The sequence below is a fragment of the Lissotriton helveticus genome, chromosome 3_2, assembly GCF_964261635.1.
Source record: "Lissotriton helveticus chromosome 3_2, aLisHel1.1, whole genome shotgun sequence".
Classification (NCBI taxonomy): Eukaryota; Metazoa; Chordata; class Amphibia; order Caudata; family Salamandridae; genus Lissotriton; species Lissotriton helveticus.
In genome coordinates, this window is record NC_136062.1 from 1,067,292 (window position 1) to 1,087,127 (window position 19,836).

The 19,836-nt window shown below is 45.8% G+C and overlaps 1 protein-coding gene across 6 annotated transcripts in view; it reads right to left on the bottom strand.

Moving 5' to 3' along the window:
- The window catches only part of EFL1 (elongation factor like GTPase 1), a 1,213,944-nt gene that overhangs the window by 918,789 nt on the left and 275,319 nt on the right, over window positions 1-19,836 (bottom strand). For all 6 annotated transcript variants that reach the window (XM_078684725.1, XM_078684721.1, XM_078684722.1 and 3 more), the window contains one exon: window positions 12,434-12,533. In XM_078684725.1, the coding sequence (XP_078540851.1) occupies window positions 12,434-12,533 (100 nt within the window). The remainder of the gene's footprint in view (window positions 1-12,433; window positions 12,534-19,836) is intronic.

The window sequence follows — 19,836 nt, forward strand, 5'->3', positions numbered from 1 at the left end:
TGGTGATGTTGTGTTTGATGTATTTAGGTTCCTTTAATGTGTTCAGGACCTCAGACATAACTATTTTTTCATACGCCACAATCCGTTCATTCACAAGATAGTTAGCCGGATTGAAAGTAGATCCCGGGCGGAAATCAGTGGCCGCTGGTTTTCTGGTATATTCTTCCTTTTTCTGGTGAAAGAAGTATTTTAATCGAATTTTTCGAAAAAATTGTTGTAATTCCAATTTCACGTTGAAGGTATTGGGTGGAATAGTAGGTACAAAAGATAGACCCTTTGATAATATCTCATGTTCCGATGTAGTCAAGATATGATTCGAGATGTTAATAATTGGGTCTTTCATATTGGTATGTGAATTTATCTCTGGTATTTCCAACGTAGATAAGGTCTCTTCTGTCACTTGTATATTATTTGTCGTATATATTTCAATGGGAGATATGTTGGGGATATCTTCTACCATCTGTACGTTTTCTGTCTGGTACTGATCTCTCCATGATTCTGGTGAGTTTGTGGGTTGAACCGTACTCGTGTGTTCCCTCTGCGATTGTTCGCTCCTTGGTTCCATCTGGACGGTCTTCGCCAGTTCGGATCCCTGGTGTTCCAAGAGGGATCCCCTAAAAAAGCCGATGTCGAAGGGCCTTGATATTGTGCCCCTGTGGAGTAATGTGCTCCTTGTGGGAATCCTGGGTCCTGTTGGTGGTATTGATTTCCCTGTTGTTGTACCCTTGGGATTAAATTGGTGTTATCCGGTTCACTTTCGGGCCCACTTCCAAAGGAGGAGTTGGAGAAGGTAGCAAGCCTTCTAGATGTTTGGCGATTGCGATTTGTGTAGTATCCTTTTGCGTCTTGGACGTAGTAGTCGTCGTTGATATAGGGATAAGTATTTTTCTTATCGTACGACTTAATGTCTTTTGCTAGTTTGTCCAATTTCTTATTCAAGGTTACTGTATTAAATTCCGCTGTGGCTTTTTCAGCTTTTTCCAATGCCTCCTTCGCGTTCGTTAAAGCTGTGTCATCCAGAATTTCTTTTTTTAAATCTGTAATCTGTTGGATCAGTTTTTTAACGTAATCCAAGGCGGTTTCAGCCCCCAACACCATCCAGTGTCTAGAGCAATTATTCGCTACAAAGCTGAAGCCTTCTCTGAATTTTGGTAGTTCTATGAAAATCCCCGGTTCGTTTTTAACTTGAAGTCCCTTTGGAATTATATTGGCTGCTAGATATTTAGTTAGCAGAAGACCATGAAGTCTTGTCCTTATTAATTTTTTCTCCAATCTCTCCAACTGCGAAAGTTTATCGTTCAATGTAGTATCTGTTGATGTTACTCCTGTGCCAAAGTGATCAAATTCTGCTTGGTCTCGGATCAATTTGGCAATATACTCCTCAGTGTACGATAATGTTTCTGAGTTTGACATGTTCTAGTAATTACTCGCCTGCTCTAAAAAGATGCTAGAAAAAAACCCTTGCAGGTATGCACCTGCACTAGATATCCATTACTTGTAATGGGGTAACCCAGTATGTGCATCCTGCCTGTCTTTAATAATGTCAACAACCATTGATAGGATGGTCCTCGCACCAAAATGTTTTCCTGATTGGGCTTTCAAAGATACTCCGGGGTATATAATATATGTGTTAGAAAGATAATCAATAGACTGTATACATCAAGACCGACGCGCGAATAGATAAGTGGCCGTTTCGATCCGAAAACCCGGAAAACGTTTTGCTTTTAATGGATGTTAAAACCTTAAACCCCCTGGTCTTCTTAACCTCGGCCATAACGGGTTTTTCGAGCCAGCCTCTGACACAAGTTCCAACCCTTTACACGTCAGGAATGACGTAGTAAATTCCGATGCATGATTGGATTGACAGGTCCATAGACGTGCCGAAATGCACGTTATCCTGACGTGTTTCAGTCCTGACACCGATTGGACCGTAGCTTTAAATTCCTTGTATGACGGGTTCCACGGGTCCATAGACGTGCCGTAATGCACGTAGACCTGACGCAACCTGGGTTTTAAACCGACCCAGACGCGACTCGGCCATAAGGATTGACTCACGGGAGAGAAACAGACGGTTGCTGTTATTGCTCTTCAAGTAAGTTCGAAATGATACGCCCAGGCAAAAATGATAGTCTGTTAAGATATGAGGATCGTTTTAAAAGAAATGATCCCGCATAATGCGTCTGCGCTAAACATTAAAACAAAGTTAAGTCACTAATACGAAACCAATTAACTGTTTAGGTGATCGCGGCTGCGGCACTTCAGATCCGAAACTCTCACCGGACGGTGACGTTTCACACAAAAGGTATGTGTTCCCATGAACCTGTGTGTTCGTAGCAAATTATTCAGGATAAATAGAGCATTGAATGTTACCTAATAATTCGCAGATTCAACGTTTGGACATAAACCTCCGTAAAGACATTAATAGGACGTCCACAACTTCGATCTGCAACATTCCAGATCCGATTTGTTCACCGGACGGTGACAAATCCTTAACACAAAGGTATGTGTCTAGCTGAACCCTAGTGTTACGTACAAGTTACTTTTGATATATGGGATACTTAATGCCATCAATAATTCACAGAATCAACGTCAGAACACAGGAGAAGTAAACATCCTCTGTAGAGGCAACAAATAGGACGCCCCCAAAAAAACGAACTCTCAGGTGAGCAAACCTAGTTGAGTTTAGAAGCACCTTCTTCAATAATTCACACACCCCTTACTAAAACAGGCACGCCTTATTTAATTTTAGGTTGTCCTTCCCTCCCCTCGTCCTGATGAAGACCCGAACTGGTCGCTAATAAGACAGCACCGTATTCCAGGGTCGAAACGTCAACGTTATTTCACTAATTGGTCCTCGTTATATCTCAGCAGAAAAACAGAAATAATTGCACTGTTTGAGGAAATTGAAGCAATTGTTGGACCTGTGTTTTTAATTTTAGCTCTGAAAATTGTTTCACTGTATTGTACACTTAAATCACCTGATCACACTTATTCATTTGTGCACTTTGTTTTTTGATATTCTATATTGTGTGGACAACCGAACTTTTAATGGTTAAAAAATAACGTTTGCAAAGGGATTGATGAATAACAACTTTGCTTCTTTGATATAAAAAATGTGTGGTGTGTGAATTTCTTATATAAATAATTCCATGTATAACAAAGTAAGAAATGTTATAGGAGTATACATTGTGTAACAAAGAAATTGACTATTATCCGACAGAACCAAATTTTATATAATATTGATTGCCCAGGTTCTGAGGGTTACTGGGTTACCCCATTACAAGTAATGGATATCTAGTGCAGGTGCATACCTGCGAGGGGTTTTTTCTAGCATCTTTTTAGAGCAGGCGAGTAATTACTAGAACATGTCAAACTCAGAAACATTATCGTACACTGAGGAGTATATTGCCAAATTGATCCGAGACCAAGCAGAATTTGATCACTTTGGCACAGGAGTAACATCAACAGATACTACATTGAACGATAAACTTTTGCAGTTGGAGAGATTGGAGAAAAAATTAATAAGGACAAGACTTCATGGTCTTCTGCTAACTAAATATCTAGCAGCCAATATAATTCCAAAGGGACTTCAAGTTAAAAACGAACCGGGGATTTTCATAGAACTACCAAAATTCAGAGAAGGCTTCAGCTTTGTAGCGAATAATTGCTCTAGACACTGGATGGTGTTGGGGGCTGAAACCGCCTTGGATTACGTTAAAAAACGGATCCAACAGATTACAGATTTAAAAAAAGAAATTCTGGATGACACAGCTTTAACCAACGCGAAGGAGGCATTGGAAAAAGCAGAAAAAGCCACAGCGGAATTTAATACAGTAACCTTGAATAAGAAATTGGACAAACTAGCAAAAGACATTAAGTCGTACGATAAGAAAAATACTTATCCCTATATCAACGACGACTACTACGTCCAAGACGCAAAAGGATACTACACAAATCGCAATCGCCAAACATCTAGAAGGTTTGCTACCTTCTCCAACTCCACCTTTGGAAGTGGGCCCGAAAGTGAACCGGATAACACCAATTTAATCCCAAGGGTACAACAACAGGGAAATCAATACCACCAACAGGACCCAGGATTCCCACAAGGAGCACATTACTCCACAGGGGCACAATATCAAGGCCCTTCGACATCGGCTTTTTTAGGGGATCCCTCTTGGAACACCAGGGATCCGAACTGGCGAAGACCGTCCAGATGGAACCAAGGAGCGAACAATCGCAGAGGGAACACACGAGTACGGTTCAACCCACAAACTCACCAGAATCATGGAGAGATCAGTACCAGACAGAAAACGTACAGATGGTAGAAGATATCCCCAACATATCTCCCATTGAAATATATACGACGAATAATATACAAGTGACAGAAGAGACCTTATCTACGTTGGAAATACCAGAGATAAATTCACATACCAATATGAAAGACCCAATTATTAACATCTCGAATCATATCTTGACTACATCGGAACATGAGATATTATCAAAGGGTCTATCTTTTGTACCTACTATTCCACCCAATACCTTCAACGTGAAATTGGAATTACAACAATTTTTTCGAAAAATTCGATTAAAATACTTCTTTCACCAGAAAAAGGAAGAATATACCAGAAAACCAGCGGCCACTGATTTCCGCCCGGGATCTACTTTCAATCCGGCTAACTATCTTGTGAATGAACGGATTGTGGCGTATGAAAAAATAGTTATGTCTGAGGTCCTGAACACATTAAAGGAACCTAAATACATCAAACACAACATCACCAAAGAAGAAAGACAAGCCCTTACGAACCTTAAAAATAACCAATCAATTGTGATAAAAACAGCGGATAAAGGGGGTGCCGTTGTCATACAAAACAGAGAGAATAATATATCTGAAATTCTACGCCAATTAAATTGTGAGGACAGCTATATCAAAATACCGGGAGACCCAACGAAAGAGATTGGCAAATTAATAAAGAATCTGACTACACAAGGTATGGAAGATGGATTCCTGACGGATCCCGAATCTCGATTTCTGAACAACCAACACCCAAGAATTCCAACAATATACACAATACCAAAGATCCATAAAGACTTAATCAATCCACCTGGAAGGCCCATCGTGTCCGGATGTGGATCGATTTTGGAGCCTATAAATCAATACCTGGACAATTTCCTTCAACCTTTTGTCCTGAAAACCAGTGCATACCTTCGAGACACTACGCACACGATCCAAATATTTGAGAATCATCCGCTAAATCAGGAACAACTATTCGTAACGTTAGATGTCTGTTCTCTATATACGAGTATACCACAGCACGAGGCAATAGAGAAAATAAAAAAGATACTCAACACCAGGGAAGCTCCCCATTGGGTACCTACAGACTTTCTAATAGGCCTATTACAAATAGCAATGACTAAGAATTACTTCATGTTTCAAAACCAATTCTATGTTCAATGCAAGGGAGTGGCAATGGGCGCCAGCTATGCTCCTAGTCTGGCGAACCTGTACATGGATGACTTTGAATGGAAATACATTTATTCCGAGACAAATCCATATTCCAACTGCATCACTAAGTGGAACAGATACATAGATGATATCATCATGATCTGGAATGGCACTGAAGAACATCTGAATACCTTTGTGACTTGGTTAAATGATCGTTCAACAGACATCCAATTTACGATGGCATGCAATCGAGAATCATTGCCCTTCTTAGATTTTACATTTGAGAGAGAAGATGATAAAATAACAATGAATCTGTATAAAAAACCAACAGATCGTAATACACTATTACGATACAACTCCCACCATCCAAGAAACTTACGGGATAACCTGCCATATGGTCAATTTTTACGCATACGTAGAAATTGTACCAAGCGAGGAGATTACTTTAAAGAAACAGACATCCTGATTATGAAATTAAGAGACAGAGGATATCCCAGAGGCCTACTGAATAGAGCACGAAAGAGGGCATGGTATAGATCCAGAGAAACGTTACTTGAACCAGTAGAAAAACCTCAGACACCTGAAAGACTGATTTGAGTAACCACCTTTAATACGAGGAGTCATGACATCAATAAAATAATTAAAAAATACTGGAACTTGGTAGGACCTGAGATTGGAATAGAAGAAACACCCATGTGTGCGTTCAAGAGGGCTAAAAACATTAAAGATTTTGTAGTCTCTTCATTTTTGGATACACCTACCAACACAGATATCAGGAGCCAATTGTCATTGCCCCCAATCACAGGACATCATAGATATGGGAGCTGCAAAGGATGCAAATATACCAAGACAGGCAATTCCTTCATTTATGGCAAAAAGACTTATACAGCAAAACACTTTACAAACTGCAATAGCCAAAACCTCATTTATGTCATCAAATGCCCCTGTCGAATGATGTATGTTGGTCAGACTACTCAACGTATCAAGAACAGGATCTTACAGCATCAGAGTAGAATTAGATGCAAAGTCCAGGGTGCACCTCTCGTTGAACACTACAACAGGGCCAACCATACACATGAACAACTAGAATGGTGGGTTTTGGAAAAGATCGAGCTACATCAAAGAGGAGGAGATATGGCCTCTCTTCTAAATTACAAAGAGTGTCTCTGGATCCATATCTTAGACTCTGTGACAAATGGATTGAACAGCCAGGAAGAAACCTGTATACAAATGAGTAGACTTTGACATTGGAACTGTAGCACTAAGTATGAATATTACATGTAACTGTAATTCTTACAGCTTTAAGCCAGGTCAACGTTTCTATCACCAAGCATGAATATTACATGTAACTGTAATGCTTATAAGTTTGAGCAGGGCTAATGTGTATAAATTGGTCCTAATAGCCTTATGTTTTTCAACTACATTAGCCTACAGAATATGTCTTAAGCATCTGTAACTGCAACGAATATGTCCAATATGTGCATCCTGCCTGTCTTTAATAATGTCAACAACCATTGATAGGATGGTCCTCGCATCAAAATGTTTTCCTGATTGGGCTTTCAAAGATACTCCGGGGTATATAATATATGTGTTAGAAAGATAATCAATAGACTGTATACGTCAAGACCGACGCGCGAATAGATAAGTGGCCGTTTCGATCTGAAAACCCGGAAAACGTTTTGCTTTTAATGGATGTTAAAACCTTAAACCCCCTGGTCTTCTTAACCTCGGCCATAACGGGTTTTTCGAGCCAGCCTCTGACACAAGTTCCAACCCTTTACACGTCAGGAATGACGTAGTAAATTCCGATGCACGATTGGATTGACAGGTCCATAGACGTGCCGAAATGCACGTAATCCTGACGTGTTTCAGTCCTGACACCGATTGGACCGTCGCTTTAAATTCCTTGTATGACGGGTTCCACGGGTCCATAGACGTGCCGTAATGCACGTAGACCTGACGTAACCTGGGTTTTAAACCGACCCAGACGCGACTCGGCCATAAGGATTGACTCACGGGAGAGAAACAGACGGTTGCTGTTATTGCTCTTCAAGTAAGTTCGAAATGATACGCCCAGGCAAAAATGATAGTCTGTTAAGATATGAGGATCGTTTTAAAAGAAATGATCCCGCATAATGCGTCTGCGCTAAACATTAAAACAAAGTTAAGTCACTAATACGAAACCAATTAACTGTTTAGGTGATCGCGGCTGCGGCACTTCAGATCCGAAACTCTCACCGGACGGTGACGTTTCACACAAAAGGTATGTGTTCCCATGAACCTGTGTGTTCGTAGCAAATTATTCAGGATAAATAGAGTATTGAATGTTACCTAATAATTCGCAGATTCAACGTTTGGACATAAACCTCCGTAAAGACATTAATAGGACGTCCACAACTTCGATCTGCAACATTCCAGATCCGATTTGTTCACCGGACGGTGACAAATCCTTAACACAAAGGTATGTGTCTAGCTGAACCCTAGTGTTACGTACAAGTTACTTTTGATATATGGGATACTTAATGCCATCAATAATTCACAGAATCAACGTCAGAACACAGGAGAAGTAAACATCCTCTGTAGAGGCAACAAATAGGACGCCCCCCAAAAAACGAACTCTCAGGTGAGCAAACCTAGTTGAGTTTAGAAGCACCTTCTTCAATAATTCACACACCCCTTACTAAAACAGGCACGCCTTATTTAATTTTAGGTTGTCCTTCCCTCCCCTCGTCCTGATGAAGACCCGAACTGGTCGCTAATAAGACAGCACCGTATTCCAGGGTCGAAACGTCGACGTTATTTCACTAATTGGTCCTCGTTATATCTCAGCAGAAAAACAGAAATAATTGCACTGTTTGAGGAAATTGAAGCAATTGTTGGACCTGTGTTTTTAATTTTAGCTCTGAAAATTGTTTCACTGTATTGTACACTTAAATCACCTGATCACACTTATTCATTTGTGCACTTTGTTTTTTGATATTCTATATTGTGTGGACAACCGAACTTTTAATGGTTAAAAAATAACGTTTGCAAAGGGATTGATGAATAACAACTTTGCTTCTTTGATATAAAAAATGTGTGGTGTGTGAATTTCTTATAAATAATTCCATGTATAACAAAGTAAGAAATGTTATAGGAGTATACATTGTGTAACAAAGAAATTGACTATTATCCGACAGAACCAAATGTTATATAATATGTTTTTACCGACGCAGCACTGCCATGCGAGCAGAATCTCCATGCGTCACCGCAGAGACGATGCTCTGCCTGTGGCAGCTCCAAGAACCGACACAAATCGCAGGATCGCGACTGAAGAAATTGATGCAGTTCCGCTTAACGCTGCCAGATCAATCGTCAACACATCCCCGATTTCCACACATCATACCTGTACAGCAAGTTTTCCCGATGCATCACCCGCAGACCAGAACCTTTTTGAAGTCGACACATCTCTTCCCCAGTACAGACGGATTCGATGCATCACTTCTCCTACGTGTAGCAGAACTGTCGCATAGCCTCTCCAAGGACTCAGGAACTGACGCAACTCTTTGTTTCTCAACACTTCTCTTCTCTGTGCTTGTTTGGCCTTGTGAATTTTGATGCATCTACAGGTACTTTGTTTAGAATCACGCATCCATAGTTTTCTATGGACCCAGTTGCTTGAAACCTTTTAAAGTCATACTCTTATGTATGTTGGACTTTTGTCATTTTGGTCTTGTTGAGTTTAGACAAAAATACTTTACTTTTCCTAAAGTGGTGTGGTGTCCATTTGTAGTGTTATCACTGTATTACTGTGTGTTTTGAGACCAAATACTTTACACATTGCCTTTGGGATACGCCTGTTTGCTCGTGCTAAGCTACCCAGGGGGTGAACAGGGGTTATCTAATGTGTGTATCCCCCTTACCCTGACTAGAAGCAAAGGTCCCTATTTGGACAAAGGTACCTACCTACCTCTGCCAAGTTGAGACCCCTATTTCTAACAACAAAGCAGACTCTATGACTGACCGGCTGAGAGAATGGGCTGGATCAGGGAAATCTGCGTTTTCAAACTAGCACTTCATAGTCCATGTAAGTGTATGAAGAGCTGTATACATTTATGCGGCAAATATATTATTTATATAAATGCAACTACAAAAAAGGAAATATGGGAAAGACTGAAGGGTCAACTTCAACACAGCCTCTCTGTGTTCTTGGGAACTATAGGAATGGCCTGAACACCACCTTAATTGACTTAATTCTAAAAATAACTTAATTCTGAAAGCTGCACGAAAAGCTTTGAGATGATATCCTGTTGTGTTCATGGTTGTTCACTTCTGACTTAGGGCTGTTTCAGAGCACTCACGGAGTGCAGAAAACTCCACTCTTTGTAGTGCATAGGAGTTTTTACCCCGCTCATGCTCTTCAATGGTAAGTTGGCAAGCACGAGCTGCCGCTTTGGTACAATTTCTACTCCAGCGGCAGGAAGATCAGCATGAATAGCAGTTTGCAATGCACACCGCCACTTGCGGATCGCCACTGAGTTTTTTTGTCACTCTGCCCAGGCCTGGGTTGCACATGATTTATACTTCTAATTAGATGCTGTAAACAAACTTAAAACAATGTGGAATTCTCCCACCCCTGAATGGTATTGTGTGTGAGGTCATGAGCAGGGCATAACAGGAGTGCAAGTTAAGGTTACCTACCTAACACTAACTAGCGAATCTCAGTGGTTTTAACTTTTCATTTGCAACCAAAACTTAACTGTAACGTTTTCAGGGAATTTCTGAGTTCTATTTATATGAGTTACTGTTTTTTCAGTGAATATATACCACATTGAAAATTAATGTTTTAGATTGTTATCAACTTAAGCACTGGTTGTGAATCTACATGAAACTTTTCACACATTGGCAAAAATGGCTAAGGTTCGGCATGGCACATTTCATTCTGGGAAAAAGTCAAGAGAGGTGAGGGAGTGGGGTTAAAAAAAAGCATTTCTCATAGGAAATGTTGCTCTTTGCTACAGCAAAATATGTTGAACAGAATTACAACCAATGAGGCATGTTATAGTATAACATTACTCAGATGAGAGTTCTTGCTTGGATTGGTGTTAATCCATTCAGGAGTTTTTGAGAAATTAGCATTTGAAAAATATGTTTGGTTAGAATCAAAGGGCCCAATTCACAAAGGTAAACTTAGATGTTTGGTCTAAACTGAGATCAAACGTCTAAGTTTACGACTTTGGGAATTCACAAAGGGCATTTACGAGTACTATCTTTATGTCCGCACTCGAGACAGACATAGAAAATAGTACTCGTAAATGCCCTTTGTGAATTCCCAAAGCAGTAAACTTTAGTTTATATCTGCTCAGCACTTTTTATTGTAGCAGAGAGCAAAGAATCTAGTAGGAGTTAAAATGGGAAACGCTACTTTCTTCACCATCCCATTAAGAGTAATCCGCCCCTCCAGAGATTACATGAAACCGAACTTAATAAGAGCATACTGATATATGTCAAGTACTGTGCAGACTGGGGAAAAAGACATTAGAAAATCAATTATTTTCGATCCCCTACCCTTTAATTTTACCCCAGTTGTTCGATACGCATAAAACCTGAGATTCCTGCACTGGGCTCTCCATGGCAACAGCCTCCCAAATTATAGACTGATTCATTAAAGAGCGCCAAGTTTATTAATTCAACATTAATGCCATAAAGCGAAGAATCCTAAGGGAGTTAAATTGAGAAATGTCACATTTTGCCCCTCCATCCCTTTTGTGTTATTTGGACTTCCGCTTGACAGAACTACAAGAAGCTTACCATGCCAAACACAAGAGAAATGAAATGTTTATTATAACGTATTGTATAGATTCATCAAACGAATCCAAAATTATTAAGACATTAAAAGAAATGCCTTTTCAATAAAAGCTATAATCTAACCATAACTACATAGCCATTATAGACCTACAGAGGCTGTACGTGTAGTGTGTATGTAAATTGGCCTGCTTATAACTTATAGTGCTTTCTGCAGAACTTGCACAAAATCTGTCAGATATTTATCATGTTCAGCTCACTCTTAGTATTTTCAAATGCGTGCTGATTCATTGCAGGTGCTTGAGGGGGTGGGGAGACAAAAAGTGTTCACTGACTAATAAATGTCATACTGTTTCACCAATCCACATACAATTTGGCAAACTTTTCATGTTTAATTTTCTGCTGTTATGTTAAGTTTTAAGCTGCACAACCAGGGGAAGCAATTTTAAGGGAGGGGGCAAAAAATCTTTGATATGCTAATAACTTTGGTGCCTTAATAAAAATCTACACAAAATTTGGCAGGCCATTATCATGTTTTGTGAATATACATCAAAGAATGACGCAGTAAATAAGGAGTGGGGTCACAAAAGTGCAGATCTGGTAATAACTCTCTGGTTCATATATATCCACCGTAGGTAATACAGTACACAGGTAGTTATGGTTAGGCGACATTTTCCATTGAAAATGTATTTTTTTGTTTCCCTAATAATTTTGGCACTGTTCTACGAAGCTGTAAGAAACTTCCCAATAAATAGTACATCTATGTTGGGTTCCTCGTGGTACGTTTTGTGCAGATTTGTGATGTGGGAGCCATAACATAGGGGGAAGGGTTCAAAAGTTCCCATTTTCACTGTCACAGGATTGCCAGCTCCTCAATACAGAAAAAAAGCTGAATGGAAGTACACCAATCTTGGCATGCAAAAGTAGTGCCTTTGCTTAGTTTGCGTTAAATCCATTCAGTAATTTTCAAGAAATGTGCATTTCAGGTTAGGGCAGTTAACTGAGGTTTTCGGTAGACGTTCTACTTACAATTTTCTTCAAATCATAATTAAGTTTCAATTTGTTCTGTGTGTCAAACATACAACTGGCAGAGGACCTCATCATGTTATCCAGGTTTTGGTCTTCACAATGATATTTAAATCACAAGAACTGTTTTTTTTTTATAAATAACTGAAAGCTATAGAAATTAAACATATAGTTGATTACCTTTGCTTGTTTTTAGGCAACGCCTTGGCATCAACAGCAAACATTTTGGAAACAAAGATGATAACAGGAGCTGTATCTTCACTCTTGCAATTCAAAAAAGCTGAAAATAAAATGCATTTTAGATTATTTTAGATTTTCACTACAAGGTCGACTGCTTGGGATAAAAATGATAGGCAGTTCTTTATTTTATTACGCTTTTTGAATATTAGACAGTAAAATGCAAGGACATTTCTGCAGCATGCAAGAACACTAGCAGACCACTAGTTATGTATATAGTAAAGTTCTCATTCATACAGTAAAGTTGCCCTTGTTTAGATTGGTTACTTCTTTGTAGGTACAAAAAAAAGTGAGGTTTTCAAATAAAAGTACTCCGTTAAAACAAATTGTTGATGTTTTTATATTTTGATTTAAAAACGAGTTCTCAAGTAATTTATTGTGTGTTATAAGATTATAATCATTGATATGTGAAAAGATTTTAAGTATAAAATAATTTAAACTTACATTTGCAAGCCAAACAATCCACATGTATTTGTCTGGAACCAATATAAAGATTTACAAAATGAAGTACAAAAAAGAATGTACAATGATTTCAGCAATTTGAAGAAAAGTGTCTAACACTTGATAAGTGCATTATCAAAAACTCTGGACGGGGGGGCGTGGCTTGGACGCCGATAAGGATGGCGGCGTGAGCCCATAGCTCCGTGCCTGATCCCGCATTACTCCTGTAAATCCCTCACTTCTGGGCGCAGTGAAACCCAGGATTCGAGGGCTGATCGCCGGACGCACCACGCGAGACGATCGTGGGTCGGCAGGTGGCCGTAGACGGGGCGGAGAGCGTGGCACGGATTGCGGTGCCCCGAGACGGAAAACAAAGAGCCCAAGATGGCGATGGTGCCAAGCGGCAGAGCCGGAGTGTCAGGGCACTGAGGATCGCGGCCGCAGAGCGGGGTGGGCAGCGGCCCGAGGACACAAGCGGGCGCAGCCCAGCCAGGTTTGCGGGAGTGGAGAGACCGCAGGGGAAGGGCGGTGTCGGGGACCCCCGGCACGGACTCGCGGACGGAGTGCCCATCCCCCCATCCCCCCACCGCTGGCGCCGGCGGCCATAGTGCCGGGGAAGCGACATCTGCGGTGCTCTGGCATCTGAGGGCCAGCATTGTTTTTGTTTCCCGGCATCTGGGCCGGCGCTGTGAAGCTGGTTGCGGCGCGGCCCGGAGGCATTGAGGTGGCGGATCCAAACCGTGCGGGGTGAGGAGCGGACGGAGGGGAGAGCGCACGACCTGGCCGGCCGACCGCGATTGTTTGCAGGCAGGCACGGACTGGCGCAGTTGGTGTGGAGCCGGCCAAGGGAGCTAGAATTGGACGGCGGTGGGGGTCCGCTGAGCGGTGCCATCGAGGGGACACACCTGAGCCCAGTGGGGGCTGGACTGCGTGGAGAGCCTGAGGGGGCGCGGTGAATTATTGACCCCAGCGCCTGTCGGGTCCTGGTGTGGTGGTGAGGTGCGGGCTGACGGAGCCCTTGAGTCAAATGGAGCCGGTTGGGGCAGGCTCGCCAGGAGACCCGGGGGCAGGATCGCCCTGACCGTGGGGGTCCCTTTCTGAGCGGGGGGCGAGCCTCCTGGTGGGAGCAGCCAGGATCGGGCCGGACGCTTGGGCCTGAGGAGTGTGAGAAGGGCTTGAGGAGCAGACGCCCGGCAGTGGGTCCTTTGGACTGGCCAGACACTTGGGGGACCACCCAGCGTCGACACACGCGGTTGCCCAGATGGCCGCCACCGGCAGTACTGGGAGCGCGGTCGGGGGTGGCGGATTGTTGGCCGGGCCGGACGCGGACGGGGGATCACCAGCAGCGCAAGATGCGTCGGCGCAGGAACTCCGCCTGAACGCGCGGCTAGATGGCATTCTGGATGCAATCACGGCGACCAAAGAATCTCTACACCAGGACATTGCGCAGGTGGCCACTGGATTGGGCCTGCTGAGGGCGGATCACGCGAAATTGTCCGACAAAGTTAAGGATCATGACCGACTGCTCCTAGAACTGAAACCTGCGGTGGTCACTGTAGAACGCAAATTGTCTGATGTCATGGAGAGGCTGGCGACGCTGGAGAGACGGGCGGAGGACTCCGAAAGCCGCAACAGGAGGAACAACATACGGGTGGTGGGCCTGCCAGAAAAAATTGAGGGTGATGATGCGGTGGCCTACATGGAGGGCTTGTTGAGAACGGTCGTGGCCCCGGAGGGCTTGTCCCCGTTCTTCTCCCTGGAGCGGGCGCACAGGGTCCCGTCTCGTCCACCCTTGCAGGGGCGCCCCCCACGGCCGATGGTGATCAGACTATTGCACTTCAAGGACCGGGACTACCTGATACAAAGAGCACGCTCGGTGGGCCCCTTCACAGTGGATAACAGCTCGGTCACGATCTTTCCGGACTATACGCAAGAGGTTCAGAGGAATAGGGCATCGTTTCTGGCCGTGAAGAAAGAGCTGAGAAATGAGGGTATTCAGTATTCCCTACTCTTCCCGGCCAAACTGCGAGTAATCCTGGATGGGGCGACCCAATTCTTCCAGACCCCTGATGAGGCGTGGTCTTGGCTGGAGTTGTACCGCGCTGGCACGGACCGCCAACAAAAAGGCGACCGGGAACGACAGCAGCCGGTGCGAATCCGGAAGTCCCAGCGCATTCGTAAGAAGAACAAACTTAAACAGGCACAGCGAGCTGCCGAGATGGCGGAGGCCAGAAAGGGGGCGCTGGTAGCGACGGCGTTAATCACGGGTTCGCAGCAGGAGAATGAACTGGGAGACTCTGACTCGGAAGTGGAGAGCAGAAAGTCTGGGGAGGAACTGTCTGAGGCGGACAACGCTGTGGGACCGGAGGTCACCCCGCAGACGGCGGATGGGCTGTTCAACGAGTGATAATGGCTGAGTGGGCCTGCACTGCGGCTGCTGCTGGAGTGGACTACCTGGGGTATCTGGCGGACCGGCAGGTACTCTGATGTGACAGTCGTAAGGGATCTAGGGCTTGGAGCTGGGACACAGTCTGCCCCGGATCGGCCCGGGCCTCCCCTCATTGCCCTTAAGGCCTTCTGTGGTGACGACCACAGTATAGTGGATTGTGTGTGATGTTTTTGGTTTGGATGGGGGCTGATGCTTTGTTATTGGGTCCTGTTCTGGGGAGCGGGGTTGGGAAAGTTTTTGGGGATGTTTTACGTTGGGGGGAATGCTGCCGTGGTGTGGGGGTTCAATTGATGTTGCCGAATTGGATGGGAAATAGAGGCAATGGGAACGTTACCTGATTTAAAGGCCCTTACATGGAACGTCCGTGGCCTGCGTACGATGTCCCGGAGAAGCAGGGTGCATGCTTACTTGGTGAGGCGGGGCATTCAGATTGCATTATTGCAGGAGACCCACCTGACTAAGCAGGAATGTGCGGCGTTGCAAAAGAGATGGCGAGGACAGGTGTTTGGTACGACGTATTCGGCGTTTGCTAGAGGGGTACTGATATGGGTGAGAGCAGGAGTCCCGTTTCAGGTTACGAACCAATTGGTGGACCCTGAGGGCCGCTTTGTGGTGGTGGAGGGCAGGCTGTATGGCCGGGAGGTGGTGCTGAGCAGTGTCTATGTCCCTAATGTAGACCAGGCCAGTTTCTTTGACAAACTCTCCGGATTGATGGCTCACTTCCTGGCGGGCCCCATTATAGTGGGAGGAGACTTTAATTCCATCACGGACGTGGCGCGGGATAGATCACACCCGCCGCTGGTCGACTCCCCGGTACGGAGGTTGGCCGCGCACAGGCAGGATTGGCAGGAGAGGTGGGGCCTAGTGGATGTGTGGCGGGAGCAACACCCTGCTGTTAGGGATTACTCCTTCTTTTCGGCACTGCATGCTTTACATGTCAGAATAGACTCTATCCTTTGTAGCGGTAGTATGGCAGCACTGGTGACACATACGGAGTACCTGGCCAGGACCATCTCTGACCATAACCCCTTACTGATGACAGTACAATGGCGGCGGGTGAGGTCTGCGGTGCCGACGTGGAGGTTGGGCCCTGACACATTGGAGGATCCAGTGTTTAGCGCCACTGTCCAGCAGGGCGTCGAGCAGTATTTTGAGGTGAATGCGGATATGACCACTGCGAGATCGGTGGAATGGGATGCGATGAAGGTGGTGGTGAGAGGAGTGTGTATGGGCAGGTTTGCGAATGTCAGAACGACGGTAGTGGCGGATCTGGAGAAGGCTGAAAGTGCGCTAAGGGACCTAGAGAGGCGCAGGCCAGAACGACCGGAGCTACAGGGCAGGCTACTAGAGGCGAAAGAAGTAGTGGCTAGGGAAACGGAAAGGCTGCGATGCTATGATTACAAGTTGTACCTTCTCAAGGTGCACGGGGAGAGAGATAAGGTGGGCACGCTACTTGCCAAACTCGCCAACCCAGAACCTAGAGGCAACCCGATCATGAGCATTAAAACGGGGACCGGGGAAGTGGTTTATACCCAGTCTGCGGTCTTGAATCGCTTCCAATCCTACTATACGACCCTATATGAGAGCCAGTTGGGCGGGGAAGGAGCCAGGATAGATGAATACCTGGTTGCTGCTCAGCTCCCCTCATTAGATGATGAGACTGCGAAGGGGTTGGGCGGCCCGATAACTCTATCGGAGATTCGGGTGGCCGTTAAACAGATGGCTAGGAATAAGACACCGGGGGTGGACGGCCTACCGGTTGAATTTTATGCGAAATTCATAGATATTTTGGCTCCGAGACTCCTGGTGGTGTATTCAGAGGCCCAGACCTTGGGACGCCTCCCCCAATCGATGAGGGAAGCCTTAGTGGTGCCGTTGCTGAAGCCAGGGAAAGATGCCACAGAAGTGACCTCATATAGGCCCCTATCTATGCTGACAGTCGATTACAAGATCTTAAGCCGTATACTGGCGACCAGATTGCTGCCACACATGACCACATTGGTCCATGAGGACCAAGCGGGGTTTATCCCCACGAGAAATACGTCCCTTAATATCCGCCGCCTGATTCGTATACTGGAGGGTGCCCAGGCACTGGACGATAGATCCGCAGTGTTATCAGTGGATATAGAGAAAGCCTTTGATAGCCTGGAATGGCTATATCTTGATAAGGTCCTGGAGAAGTTTGGCCTTGGGGGTGGCTTTGGCCGCTGGACGAGGGTCCTCTATGCTGATGCAACGGCCAGGGTCAGATTGGGACAGGCAATTTCTCCTGCATATCCGGTGCGTAGAGGGACGAGGCAGGGCTGCTCGCTGTCCCCCCTCCTGTTTGCTTTGGCGATGGAACCATTGGCGGCGCAGGCGCGAACGGGAGTACTGTATCCAGGAGTCTGGAGCAACGGGGGACTTCATCACATCTCACTGTATGCGGATGATCTGCTGCTCTACTTGGAGGACACGGAAGGCGCCCTTGGTGGGGCGACGGAACTGCTCTCCCGGTTTGGCAGGATGTCGGGCCTTAGGGTAAACTGGAGTAAAACCTGCATTTTCCCGCTGAAGGGGAACGTGACGTACCCCCCTCTATCGATGGATGTGGTCTGGGAGGGCTCCTGCTTCACCTACCTGGGGGTCCGGGTTTATCACGTGGCCGCTGACCTGTTGGAAGGTAATGTAGGCCGTTGCATACGGGGGCTGCGGGGCTGCATGACTTTTTGGGCCTCTCTCCCCTTGTCGGTGCAGGGCCGGGTAGCGCTGCTGAAAATGGTGGCACTGCCGCGGTTGCTTTATTATTTCCGCACCTTGCCGGTATGGATCCCTCGGAGGATCTTTAGAGAGCTGCGTTCGATGGTAGTTGCCTTCCTTTGGGGCCACGGAAGACGCAGAGTGGCGTTGCATACTTTGCATAGGCCCAAGCTTGAGGGGGGGATGGCGGTCCCCGATTTTGAGTTGTACTACCTAGCGGCCCAGCTCCAGATCTTGACGCAGAACGTCGCGAGAGAGTTCAGGGGCCCCAACCAGGGACGAGGGAAGGGGATTCAGCGGCACATCCTCTCCTACATTGTACTGCAGCAAAAGCTGAGATTGGGCGATCTCACGATTGAAGAGAAAACCCTCAGGTCGTGCTGGCTTAGGAGCCTGAAGAGAGCGGGTTCTGCTCGCCCATATGCACCAGAGATCCCCCTGGGAATGCTGACGGCACTGCCTCATGGAGGTGATTGGTCTCCGTTGGCGGAATGGGAGGACCTGGGATTGCAGATGGTGGGAGATCTTTATGCGGACGGGGTGCTAGTACCCTATCGGGTGTTGCAGGACCAATTTGGGCTTGCGGATGGGAGCTACCTCTTGCATGCCGCTGTGACTACGGCGATACAAAAACACTGGCAGGGGGGTCTAGGCGAACCAGAAACGACTATGGCCTGCCAGTACGTTGTGATGGCTGCGGGTACGGTAAAGGCGGTGACCTGTCTTCATTCGAGAATGCTGAACGAGGGTCTGGCGCCGTTGTCCGAGCTGAAGGGGAAATGGGAGGACAGCATAGGTAGGCCCATACCGGACCCGGAGTGGGGCCACATCTGGAAGAGAGCGTGGAAGGGTTGTAGGAACGCTCGCTTCCAACAGGTCCATTTCTTCATATTACATAGAGCATACCTGACGCCAGGGAAAATCAGACGGTACTTTCAGGTACAGGATGCAGCGTGTCCGAGATGCTTGGTACCTGCAGTTGAGTTAGACCATATGCTGTGGGGTTGCCCGCGGTTGGGGTCGTACTGGGCAGAGGTGGGGGAGCTTTTGAATGCTGTCACGGACAGGGAGGTGGACTTTGACATGGCCGCAAGTATATTGCTGTGGTTCCCACACACAGCGAAGACCAAAAACACGAGCAAGTTTATCGACTTAGGACTTATCCTGGCGCAGAGGGAGATTACCTGGCACCAGAAGTCCAGGGAGGGCCCGTCTGTCCGGAGATGGTCGAATGAGCTGCGTAAATGGTCCCAATGCGAGAGTGTGCTCAGAATGCGGCAGGCTACGCGGACCGGTAATGAGAAGAGCTTAGAGCTTGCGAGAGCGTGGGAGATGATTGTGCAGGCCCTGAACGACTACTTGACCAGGGAGGAAGAGGAGGGGAGCCAGGACGGGGAGGTTCCATGAGGCTAGGGAGACCACAGCTTGACCCCGATGGGCGTATTGACGCAGTTTCTGGGACACATAGATACCACCCACATCTATGGCGGCAGGGGGGGGGGTCGGGGGGGATAGATACTGGGACACTGCTGACACACTGAAGGGGGCTTCCAAGTCAGGGGATCCCACCAGTTCACCTGCAGTCGGTGGTAGGGAGACACGTAGGGGTCGATGAGGAGGGAATGGTATTAGACGCGATCGGGCGACTGATCTAGTGGAGGACTAAGGTGGACATGCTGGGGTGGATACTGGGGGCCCAGACATGGCATACAGGAAA